General features: G+C 33.6%; 1 protein-coding gene across 1 annotated transcript; it reads right to left on the bottom strand.

The window, feature by feature from the left end:
* Window positions 1-9947: 9947 nt before the first annotated feature.
* On the bottom strand, window positions 9948-12666 carry LOC100791622 (exocyst complex component EXO70E2). The gene has a single exon (XM_041014608.1). It carries the CDS (start codon window positions 12004-12006, stop codon window positions 10114-10116), a length of 1893 nt encoding a protein of 630 aa, XP_040870542.1. The 5' UTR covers window positions 12007-12666; the 3' UTR covers window positions 9948-10113.
* Window positions 12667-12953: the final 287 nt, after the last annotated feature.

Below are 12953 nucleotides of genomic sequence, written 5' to 3'. Positions count from 1 at the left end.
TCCCATTTAGGGAATAAATACAATATAGATCCATGAAGATATATAAATCCTAAGTTGGTCCCCACTAAGACAACATAAATAAATGACGAAGGGTTGGATCCGCCCCTAAGTTAACCACCAAGTTCGCATCAACCACGAGTGATATGCTCCTTGAAGGCTACATCATAATTTGCTCCCTATCAAATGGCATGATCATCAGAGTTTCATAGAAAAGACAAGAGTAAACTTATTTTAAAAGAAAACAACATATAAAAGAAATATAAGATCAATATGTTAAAAAAAATATAGAAATCTCCCATTTTTCCAATAACCATGTATTAATACAACTCCTTAAGTAATACATCATTCTCAAGTCACAATTATCAATGCACATGTCTAAGTATCATGTTAGTCATGCTGACTCTTTACTCTTGAAAGATTTCACCTTTTGAACAATTAACTCAAGTACATCCCTTGACATAGTCGCACTCTATGATCTAACCATTCGAGGAGACTTGAATTAATCCTGTAGAAGAAGCGTGGTTTTATAAAAAATAAATGAGTGTGGGTAAGGCTTGCAAAAACCTTAACCTATCTAGGTATTTGCCCATTCATCCATTCTATAGGCCCATTCGGTGTTAGCCATCATGACAACCTCCAACACTGAGTTGAGGGCCTTCTTAGCAACCCTAACTTACATGTCTACTCAAATGCAATGTCATTCATCAATGCATGTATATTATGATAATTCAAATCAATTTCATACGTCATCACAGATTTGTTCACCAATCTCAACATCATAAGAGATTATAACATCATAGAATCACCATTCATACGTTCATCACACTCATGAATCCACATATAGTTCAATAAGTAAAGCAAGACATTCTAACATCTTGAATTCTTGCAAATAACTCACCAAAAACTCATATGAATGTGAATCTCATGATCTCAACATAACGTTAACTCTAATAATCAAATAACATCGTCTCAATCGCATCTCATATCATCATAAATTCATTAGGATCTAAAAAATAGCTAATTTATGCAAGGAAAACAAACATTAATCACATCCACATCAAAACTAGTCAATGAACTCAAAATGATCACTATATTACTCAAAACTGATCATCAAACTCAAAATGGTCATTAGACTCAAAACTAATCACTGGATTCAAAATGTTCATCGGACTCAACATGGTCATTGGACTCAAAACTGATCATCAGATTCAAAACTAATCATTGGACTCAAAATGGTCATTGGACTCAAAACTGATCTGTAGAAGCAAGCTTCATTGCTTCATGATGATGAATCAAGATTGATTCAAGGTGTTTTGATGATAACAAAGATGATGACAAAAAGCCCATGAGAATGATTTCAAGATTGAGTCAAGAATAATTCAAGAATTAAGAGAAAGATTCAAGAGAAGTTTCAAGTTTCAAGTTTTCAAGAATCAAGAATCAAGAATAATCAAGAACAAGATTCAAGACTCAAGATTCAAAAATCAAGAAAAGACTCAATCAAGATAAGTACTAAAAAGTTTTTCAAAACATTGAGTAGCACATGAATTTTTCACAAAACCTTTTACCAAAGAGTTTTTACCTCTGGTAATCGATTACCAGTTTATTGTAATCGATTACCAGTAGCAAAGAGTGTTTTCAAAAAGCTTTCAACTGAATTTACAATGTTCCAATTGATTTCAAAATGGTGTAATCGATTACAATGATTTGATAATCGATTACCAGTATGGTTGAACGTTGAAATTCAAATTCAAATGTGAAGAGTCACATCCTTTCACAAGAATGCTTGGTGTAATCGATTACAATGATTTGGTAATCGATTACCAGTGATAAGTTTTGAATAAAAATCAAAAGATGTAACTCTTCCAATAGTTTTCAAGTTTTTCTAAAGGTTATAACTCTTCTAATGGTTTTCTTGACCAGACATGAAGAGTCTATAAAAGCAAGTCCTTAACTTGCATTTTCAAGACAATCAATTACAATCTTTTACATCCTTTGAATCTCTTTGAACATTCTCTTGAATTTCTTCTTCTTCTTCCTTTGCAAAAACTTTCTTAAGTTTTATGGTTTTCCAAACCTTGAAAACAAAACTTGTGCTATTCATCTTTTTCATTCCCTTCTCCCTTTGTCAAAAGGAATTTGCCAAGGACTAACCGCCTGAATTCTTTTTGTGTCTCTCTTCTCCCTTTTCCAAAAGAACGAAGGACTAATCGCCTGAATTCTTTTGTGTCTTCCTTCTCTCTTGTCAAAGAATTCAAAATGACACAGTCTGAGAATTCTTTTGATTCTTCCCTTTCCCATAAACAAAAGTTTTCAAAGGACTAACCACTTGAGAATTCTTTTGTTTCCCCCTTCACAAAGTTTCAAAGGACTAACCGCCTGAGAACTTTGTCTTAACACATTGGAGGGTACATCCTTTGTGGTACAAGTAGAGGGTACATCTACTTGGGTTGTTGTGACTGAGAACAAGAGATGATACATCTCTTTTGGATCAGTTCTAGTGGAGGGTACATCCACTAGGTTGTTCAAAGAGAACAAGAGAGGGTACATCCCTTGTGGATCTTTGCTTGTAAAGGACTTTATAAGGTAGAAAAGAAATCTCAAGGACTGTAGGTCGCTTGGGGATTGAATGTTGGCACGGGTTGTTGCCGAACCAGTATAAAACTTTTGTGTTTGTCTTCTTCTTCCCTACACTCTTTAATTTCCGCTGTGCACTTTAATTATCGCTTTTACTTTTGGTTAAGTTTCTATTTCTGTTCTTTACTTTCTTAACATTATAGTAAAAGCCTAATTGAATCTAGTAACATTAAGAAGGATAGATTTTTAATTAGTAAAGGTTCATTAATAATTTATTCAACCCCCCTTCTTAATTATTCCGAGGCCACTTGATCCAACAAGTGGTATCAGAGGAGGTATCTTGTAGAAAGTTTAACAACTTCAAGATTTATGGCCTCTTCAAATTCCTTGTTTCCTGAAGGAAATTCCATTCATAGACCACCTATCTTCAATGGTGAGGGTTACCACTATTGGAAAACCTGTATGCAGATTTTCATTGAAGCCATAGATTTAAACATTTAGGAAGCAATAGAAATAGGACCATACATACCCACTGTAGTAGATGTAAGCACAAGCACCACAACACAAAAACCTAGAGATAAGTGGACAGAAGAAGATAGAAGAAGAATCCAGTATGATCTTAAAGCCAAAAACATTATTACTTCAGCCCTAGGAATAGATGAGTATTTTAGAGTGTCAAACTGCACAAATGCCAAGGAGATGTGGGATACTCTCCAACTTACACATGAAGGCACCACTGATGTAAAAAGATCTAGAGTAAATACTCTTACACATGAATATGAATTGTTTAGGATGAACCCTAATGAAAACATTCATAGCATGCAGAAAAGATTTACACATATAGTTAACCATCTTGCCTCTTTAGGAAAAATCTTCCCTAATGAAGATTTAATTAATAAAGTTTTAAGATGCTTAAGTAGGGAATGGCAGCCCAAGGTAACTGCTATTTCTGAAAGTAAAGATCTCTCTTCTATGTCTCTTGCTACTTTGTTTGGAAAACTGCAGGAACATGAAATGGAACTCCAACGTCTTAATCAAAATGAAGAAACTGACAAAAAGAAAAGAAGTATAGCACTTAAAGCCGCATCATCAATACAATAAGAAAATGAAGAAGAAGATTCAGATGATGAAGAAGACTTCTCACTCTTTGTGAAGAAGTTCTAGAAATTTGTCAAGAGAAGAAGAATAGAGAGACGTCAGAACTTTAACAATGGAAGAAGATCACAAGAAGACTCTCAAGTTCTTAGATGTTACAAATGCAACCAACTTGGCCACATCAAAGCAAATTGTCCTTCAAATGAAGAGTGGCCTGAGAAAAGTGATAAGAAAAGGTATGATGAAAGAAGAACCAAGAAGGCCTACATTGCATGGGATGACAATGATTCATCCGATGGCTCAGAAAAGGAAATTAATCTTCTAACCAAGGATTATGAGAGTGATGAGAACATTTCTCATGAAGGTTAAACAAAGAGCAAAATTATGACTTTCATCTTCAAAAATCTAGACATCTTTAATCATGAAAAAGGTAACATTAAAATCATTCTCTTTTTGAAATTTTATTTAGATTGATATTTCTCTTTCAATTAATTTGATTATGATGACTAACAAATTTTTATTTGTTTGACTTGATTAATTGAAATTGTGAGTATATGGTTAAATGTTCTTGTTTGATTTTTTTTTAAGCATGAAGTCTACTTTTAAGTATTTTGATAATGTCTATGATTATCATTCTTAAATACTTTGTTGATTGTTTTGATATAATTTCGTGTCTACATGATTTTGAATATGTATTACTTGATTAAGATTCATTCATAAAGTATTTCTAAAAAATATATATTTTCTTTAAGAAAGTATTTTGATACTCATTCAAATCTTTTTTTTCCCTTAAAAATCAATCAGCTTTTATTTTTTGGCTAAAATGCTCTCTGGTAATCGATTACCATATTAGTGTAATCGATTATAGGCAGTTATTTCTGGCTATATTATTATCTAGTAATCGATTACCATATTAGTGTAATCGATTACAATGCGCCCCTACTCCTATATATTCAAATTTCAAAATCAGAAATCTGTAACCTCTCTTATTTTTTAAAACCCTCGTTCCCAATTCTCTCTTCTGCCATATCTTACTCATTTCTTGTCCAAATCACTCCCCACAAAGCCCAAACTTCATCTTTTTTCATTCTCTTTCATTTGAACTGATTGAAATTTCAAAAAATCTCTTCTAATGGCGGAACCATCAAAGAAGCGAAAGGGTTCTTCAAGTCGGAGTCAACGGCATTCCGAGACTCAGGAAACGCCGATTCCTTCCTCTATTCCCTCTGCCTCATTGTTTTCATCCGAAGAACAACGGATACGGTACATAAATCTCTTTTCTTCTCGTTCCATTATTGATCCAAAATTCATTGATATGGATTTCTTTTCAAAAATGAGAGTTTTGAATGCATTCAGGCATTTGAAAACTCCAATCTTATTCCATTCATGTCCTTAAAATTTCCTGTTTACTCTGATTTAGTTAAAGCCTTTTATTCAAACCTAGAAATCCAAGAAGGCACTTTAATTTCTGAAGTTTATGGGATTAAAATGGTCATTGACCAATCCCTATTCTATGATTTAACCCAATTATCCAGTGAAGGTGTACCATTTGAAGGTACATTGATTGATGATTGGAAATATGAATTCTCTGTGCATGATGCCCGCCGATTGGTTTGCACCAACCAAGCGGATATGACCGGAAGGCTTCTTGCCGGTTCATTGACTTTTGATAGCCGCATCCTTCATTATCTCATTGTGCGTATCTTGCTTCCAAGATCTTCAAACCTTGCACAGGTTTCTGAAGAAGATCTTATTGTTATGTGGGCTTTTCATAAAGGCCGACAAATTGATTGGGCACACTTAGTCCGATATCGCATGCATAAGGCATTACGATTAAATGCTCCATTGCCATACCCACACCTAGTCACCCGCTTCCTTCAACACTTTAACATCCCTCATGATTCTGAACCTTATGTTCCAATCAAGAGATCCTTTCTTATAGGCATGGCTGTCATTGCATCCTTTGGTTATCAAAAAGAGCATGATGGCTCTTGGGTGAAAAAGGGTGCTCGACCTGTTGATGAAGAAGGACATGGTGGAGAAGATTCCTCTCTTCTTCAAAAGATTTTGGATAGGTTCGATGGTCTTCAAACCTTTGTTGGTGAAAGGTTTGATACTTTGGAGTTACAATTGGACATGCGCTTCAATGAGATGGAGTCAAGAATCACCAAGGTCGAAGAAGATGTTTCTTATATTCGTACAAGCTTTGATCTACCACCACCGCCGTCACCATCATCTTAGATTTCTATTATTTTTAATATTACTAGTACTTTGTTTTCTAGCCGTGTATTTGGCTATATTATGACATTTGAACAATTTAGTATTTCTTTATTTGCATGGTATGATTGAACAATTATGAATTATGTGATATGACTATGTGGTTTTTATATATTTGATCTATTCATGTTTCTTTCTTCATGATTGGTTTATATTCTTCAATGAATGTCTTGTGAATGATTAATAGTACATGAATGTTTTATACTTGTTACGCACTTTGGCTTTTTGTTGATGCCAAAGGGGGAGAGAAATAGGAATTAAATCAAGAACTCACATAAGTAATTAACTTAATTTCAAGTGAAGCATAAACTCAAAAACAAAGGGGGAGAATATGGAGAATTAAGTGAGAGATCGACTAGGAAAAAATGTGTGTATGTGTTTCTTGATTTCAGGGTTGCCATCATAAAAAAGGGGGAGATTGTAGAAGCAAGCTTCATTGCTTCATGATGATGAATCAAGATTGATTCAAGGTGTTTTGATGATAACAAAGATGATGACAAAAAGACCATGAGAATGATTTCAAGATTGAGTCAAGAACAATCCAAGAATCAAGAGAAAGATTCAAGAGAAGTTTCAAGAATCAAGAATAATCAAGAACAAGATTCAAGACTCAAGATTCAAAAATCAAGAAAAGACTCAATCAAGATAAGTACTAAAAAGTTTTTCAAAACATTGAGTAGCACATGAATTTTTCACAAAACCTTTTACCAAAGAGTTTTTACTCTCTGGTAATCGATTACCCGTTTATTGTAATCGATTACCAGTAGCAAAGAGTGTTTTCAAAAAGCTTTCAACTGAATTTACAACGTTCCAATTGATTTCAAAATGGTGTAATCGATTACAATGATTTGGTAATCTATTACCAGTATGGTTGAACGTTGAAATTCAAATTCAAATGTGAAGAGTAACATCCTTTCACAAGAATGCTTGGTGTAATCGATTACAATGATTTGGTAATTGATTACCAGTGATAAGTTTTGAATAAAAATCAAAGGATGTAACTCTTCCAATAGTTTTCAAGTTTTTCTAAAGGTTATAACTCTTCTAATGGTTTTCTTGACCAGACATGAAGAGTCTATAAAAGCAAGTCCTTAACTTGCATTTTCAAGACAATCAATTACAATCTTTTACATCCTTTGAATCTCTTTGAACATTCTCTTGAATTTCTTCTTCTTCTTCCTTTGCAAAAACTTTCTTAAGTTTTCTGGTTTTCCAAACCTTGAAAACAAAACTTGTACTATTCATCTTTTTCATTCCCTTCTCCCTTTGCCAAAAAGAATTTGCCAAGGACTAACCGCCTGAGTTCTTTTTGTGTCTCTCTTCTCCCTTTTCCAAAAGAACGAAGGACTAACCGCCTGAATTCTTTTGTGTCTCCCTTCTCTCTTGTCAAAGAATTCAAAACGACACAGTCTGAGAATTCTTTTGATTCTTCCTTTTCCCATAAACAAAAGTCTTCAAAGGACTAACCGCCTGAGAACTTTGTCTTAACACATTGGAGGGTACATCCTTTGTGGTACAAGTAAAGGGTACATCTACTTGGGTTGTTGTGACTGAGAACAAGAGAGGGTACATCTCTTGTGGATCAGTTCTAGTGGAGGGTACATCCACTAGGTTGTTCAAAGAGAACAAGGGAGGGTACATCCCTTGTTGATCTTTGCTTGTAAAGGACTGTACAAGGTTGAAAAGAAATCTCAAGGACCGCAGGTCGCTTGGGGACTGAATGTAGGCACGGGTTGTTGCCGAACCAGTATAAAATTCTTGTGTTTGTCTTCTTCTTCCCTACACTCTTTAATTTTCGCTGTGCACTTTAATTATCGCTTTTACTTTTTGGTTAAGTTTCTATTTCTGTTCTTTACTTTCTTAACATTATAGTAAAAGCCTAATTGAATCTAGTAATATTAAGAAGGATAGATTTTTAATTAGTAAAGGTTCATTAATAATTAATTCAACTCCCCCTTCTTAATTATTCCGAGGCCACTTGATCCAACATGATCATCAGACTCAAAATGGTCAATAGGTGCGACATTGGATGCTTGACATTAAAATGGTCATTGGACATGACACTAGTCGTGAAAAATAGTTACTTGATGCGAATTCTGTAAAATTTCAAAATTTTTGCAGAATTGTCTCTCATGGCTTCCAAAACAAACTCAAACTTTTTCCTATCAATTCCAAATACATAAACAACATTAAAATACTTCACTAATAGAAACTTTTAATCAATATTCATCAAATAAATAACAACCCAAATTTTAAAACTCAAAATCTCTAATACTCAAACTTCCATTTTTTTAACATGGTTCATTTTCCAACAACCTTAAAACCAATTCACAACAACCTAAGCACATTAAAGGATAAAGCTTCCCTTACCTACATAAACACAAGACAATGGCTCTTTGAAGAAGAAAGGAAAACTTTTAATCATATGTTGACATATGTTCAATTTGGACATTCTTTTATTAATAATTATAGATTATAAATAATAGAAGAAAATATGTTTGATTATAGTCGCACAATTATTTGTTACTTTATTTAAAATATATTTAACAATAAAATCTAAATAGAGTCAAATTTACATAAATGTTAGTTAGATTTAAATTATTTAGTATAAAAATCTCAACTTTATAATATAAATATTAATAAAAAAAATTATTTATAAAATTATTTTAGACGATTTCTAAATAAAAATAATTTTAAAGTAAAAAAATATTTAAATTATTAATGAATTTTAATAAATAATACTTAATTATATAAATTTATCATAATATATTATTAAACAAAAAGAAATATTTAACGTAAAGAAAGAAATAAAAAAAGAAAGAAAAGAAAAGAAAAACTTAAAATGAGAAAAAATAAAGAAAAAAATCTGAAAAAGAAAAAGAAAATAGAATAGATAATAAAATAAATTGATAGAAAATATTTAATAGCAATAGATACCATCAAATAATAATATAGAAAAAAAGGGTTTAAGGGGAAAGAAAATAAATTGAACAAGTAATTGACATTTGCCAAAAAGTTAAAATTGTCATATGACTTTAGCCTCATCCGTTATGCATGCGTATGTAATATATAATAACAATAATACAATTAATATTATAATATTAGTATAGATTAGATGAGAAAAAAATCTGCTTATGGCTCAGTGGAACTAATTTTTTCAAGTAAAACTTTATTGGGTTATTATTTTTTAGTCTCTGAATTTTTTTTTATTAATTTTTATTTCATTCTGATTTTTAGTCTTTTATTTTTTTATCGTTCTTATTTTTAGTTCCTTAAGAGAATTAAAAATAAAAGTGAAAAAAATTTAATGAACTGAAAATATAATTAAAAAAAATCAGGACTAAAAATATTTTTAAAAAAATTAGGAATAAAAAGATAATTTACGAACTTTATACTATGTATACGCGTTGGTATACTCCAATATAGTAATTTCAACTTTCTCGGTTGCACTTTCTTTGACTTGAACATATATGGTCTTGACCTTGACTTTAAAGTGACCGGCCAAGAGTGGGACACGTAACACGTTTATGACGACGAACTTTTGTAATTGACGCGAACAATTTTTTTATGTAACGATTAATTTTTGTTTATGATATTTTTTTATTTGTAGTAATTAAGAGCATGAGAAGTGCTAACAACACTCTCTAACGTAGGAGATAGGGTGTGAAGGCTTTAAATATGGGATGATAAGCTTTTTTTTTTTTTTTTTTTCAGAATATGGTAAGCTGAAGTGATAGGAAGTTACACCTTAGTAAAAAATTATAAAAAAATGCAAACTTCGCAAAAATAAAATATAGTAATTGTTAGAATTTGTTAATTATTTTTCTCGTAAATAAAGCGAGCAAAAAATCAAATGGCACAACATAAAAAAACTTCGTACCAGAGACTCTTAGCTATGCGAAGGTATGGGGGAGGGATATTGTACGCAACCTTACCCTGGCATATGCAAAGAGGTTGTTTCCGGATAAACAAAAGAAAAAAAATTGCCATTTTCATTCAAATGACCAACATGTAAGATCATATTCATTTATTAATTTGATGCCAATGGAGAGCTGGCATAACAGCCTCCCGAAGCTAAACTAAGACCCTGGTGCCATTTTGCTAAATGACAAGCAATATATACAATGATCTCAGTGAAAAATGAAACTACATAATGAAAACCCTTCACTTTCTGTGCTGAGGATAGTGCAAAGATTTTGGTGACCCTTGAAAAAGGTCCAAAATGTAACTTTGAAGATCATCTTCAGTGTACTTGACATACTTCTCAGCAATGCTAGATGAGTTTCTACCAATGTATGTTCTGTATGCAAGAACCAGTTTTTGAGACACTGAAATTTGTAGATCCTCGCGAAGTCGAGGGTCTAGGATGAACCACCCTGTCTGGATCCTGTAAACTTCACCAAAGGCAGTGCTGAACTCTTTGCATCTTTTCTCCAAAGTTCTCTGTGAGACACAATTTGACACACTACCCTCCTTGAGCATGGAAAGCACCGAGCCCCAAGAGATCCTCTCGTAACACCTTGCGTCGCGCTGATACATCGCAATGTGCTGGCGAAGCCAACAGTCCCCAAAGAAATGGCTTAGATCAGAGCACTTGACCTTTTGCACCATGTAATGAATGTTGTTCATCATGAAAATATGTTGCAAAGCCTCGTCTTTGTATAACTTGGACTTGTTGCTCAAGTTGGATTCTAGAGTTGCGGTGATTGACCGAAATTGGCAAGCCACTGGACACAATGAGAGACATGGTGTGTCATCTTTGTTGCCTGCAGGATCAATTGAGGTGTCATCAACAAGAAGGAGATTAAGGGTGTCACCATATTCAACTAGAGCCATGATGTAATTCATGACATACTTGGTAACATGATGAACACCCCCTTGAGGAAAAGGGGTCTTTGAATGATTGGATGCAATAGCATTTCTGAATGCCAGAAGTGTAGACTTAATAGTGTCACCAAAGCTCCTTAGAAGCTTGTGAAACTCTCCTCTTACAAAAGAACCAACTTCTTCAAAGAACAAAACATCTACGTCCACATCAAGTTTCTCCAAAACCTCATACATGTCAAGTAAACGAAACATTTTTTCTGGTGTGTGCATTCCCATTGCCACGGCCTCACCAAAATTCAAGAGGTGCAGCATAAAACTCTGAGAAATTTCAGAAAAGCAACATTGATAAAAGGATCCAAAGTCACCAAGAACCTGCTTACATAATCGTTTCTCGCTGACAAGGTACACCCGAACAATGATCTTCATGGCTCGAACCCATTTCCTTATCTCATGGTTCAAGCAATGCCACTCCAGTTTTAGCACATCCTCAATTCTTAACTTTTCCATCTCAAGAATGACAAAATACTCGGCCAAGGCATCCCTCCTCGATGTAACAAAGACCTGACAGAATTCCTGATGGTATTTTGAAGCAAACATGACACTTGCAATGCTCTTGAGACGTTCAAGCACTGCTGGATTCACCAAATCAACAGTGCTGGCCTCGGATTGGCTAGCACCGCTACTCCGGGAGGCCTCGTCGATTTGTTCATCCTCAACCGAACGAAACGATTCATCAAACACCATATCCACCCTATTAAAATGGAAATACAGGTATTCAGGCTCTAAGTGTTGCTTATGTTGGAGAAGAATGTGGACCAACTCTTTCTCAAGCCTTGACATAGCAACCTGCAGAATTTCGTTTGCTCTCCGAACAAGTTCCTTCTGCTTCCACTTTTCATTCACAGAAAAGCTTTCCAAATTCTGAATCAGTACTTGGATTTCACCAACAACTTTCAAATACTCAGAAGACTCGTTGGAAGGGTTTGCCTCCCACCTCATTACCTTGTCTTCAACACACTTAAGCTGCCTCTCTAAATGCTTGATTTCTCTTCCTTTTCTCTCATTGACTATGGAAATTGAAGACAATTGTGTCTCAATATCCAAAAGGGTTTTTCTCAAGTCATCAGATACATTCTTACTTGCTGCTAGTGCCTTCAAAATGTGCTGAGCGGCAGCAACCACATGTTGATCTTGTTCACAGGTGGAGATAACAGATTTATGTTCCTCCATCTCAGCAAAGAAGGTAAAGAGCAAGAAGAAATCCACACCAAAATTCACCCTCCACAACTGAACCGAACTACTTCATTTCCAAATTAAAATCATGGTACAGTCATGTGTACATACATAGAAAGAAAGGATTGATGGGTTCAACAAAACTGCCACAAGAAATTGAGAACTCAACCAACCAATTGACTCTCAAAGTCTCACACCAAGCTTTTTTTTCTTTTCTTCTTTTTCCTCCTTCGGAAAAGGAAAAGACACTGAAAATCATATGCTGTTCATGGATTTAGAAACATGAGTCAGATATAAACAACTACAAACCAGAATTGAAGAAAAGAATCAATCAAATGAAACCTGAAACAAAGATGTAATACAAAGCAGAAGGCTAAGAAATTGAGAAGGTGGGGGTGAATTAATTTTGTGGACAAAGAGTATCAAAGAGAAAATTGGATTTTAAGATATTTTAGTGAAGAGAAAGTTGAAAGGAAGTTTCTTGGGTAGAGAAAAAAAAAAGAAAAACTGTGGAGGAGATTTGCTCTGCAAGTTATAATTATTCTAACAACACAATTTCCTCAATCTGTGGCTTTTGACTTTTGACGGGCATGCCATTAGTATTTAACGAAACTATGAAATTGAAGAAATTAACGAGAAAGTAAGTTACCAGTCAATTTGTCTGTATTTAATGGGGGTAACACATAACATAAGTACACACTTCCTTAGTTCCTTTTTCTTGTTTTTATTTTATTTTTTAATGCACTTCCCTAGTTGAGTTTCTTCTTCTTATTATTATTATTGCTAACTTTTAACGCGTCTTATGTACCAACGACTTATTTTGTCAAAAAAAAAAAATGTACGAACGACTTACAAATATTTGTTGTTTTATTCAAAATATTTATAAAATTAAATAAAAATTATTTTATATTTTTTCAATTGTTAAAAATTATATATTTTAATTA

Source organism: Glycine max, chromosome 4 (genome assembly GCF_000004515.6).
Source record: "Glycine max cultivar Williams 82 chromosome 4, Glycine_max_v4.0, whole genome shotgun sequence".
Classification (NCBI taxonomy): domain Eukaryota; kingdom Viridiplantae; phylum Streptophyta; class Magnoliopsida; order Fabales; family Fabaceae; genus Glycine; species Glycine max.
The sequence above is the reverse complement of the archived record's forward strand: the minus strand, read 5'-3'. Positions and strand labels throughout refer to the sequence as shown.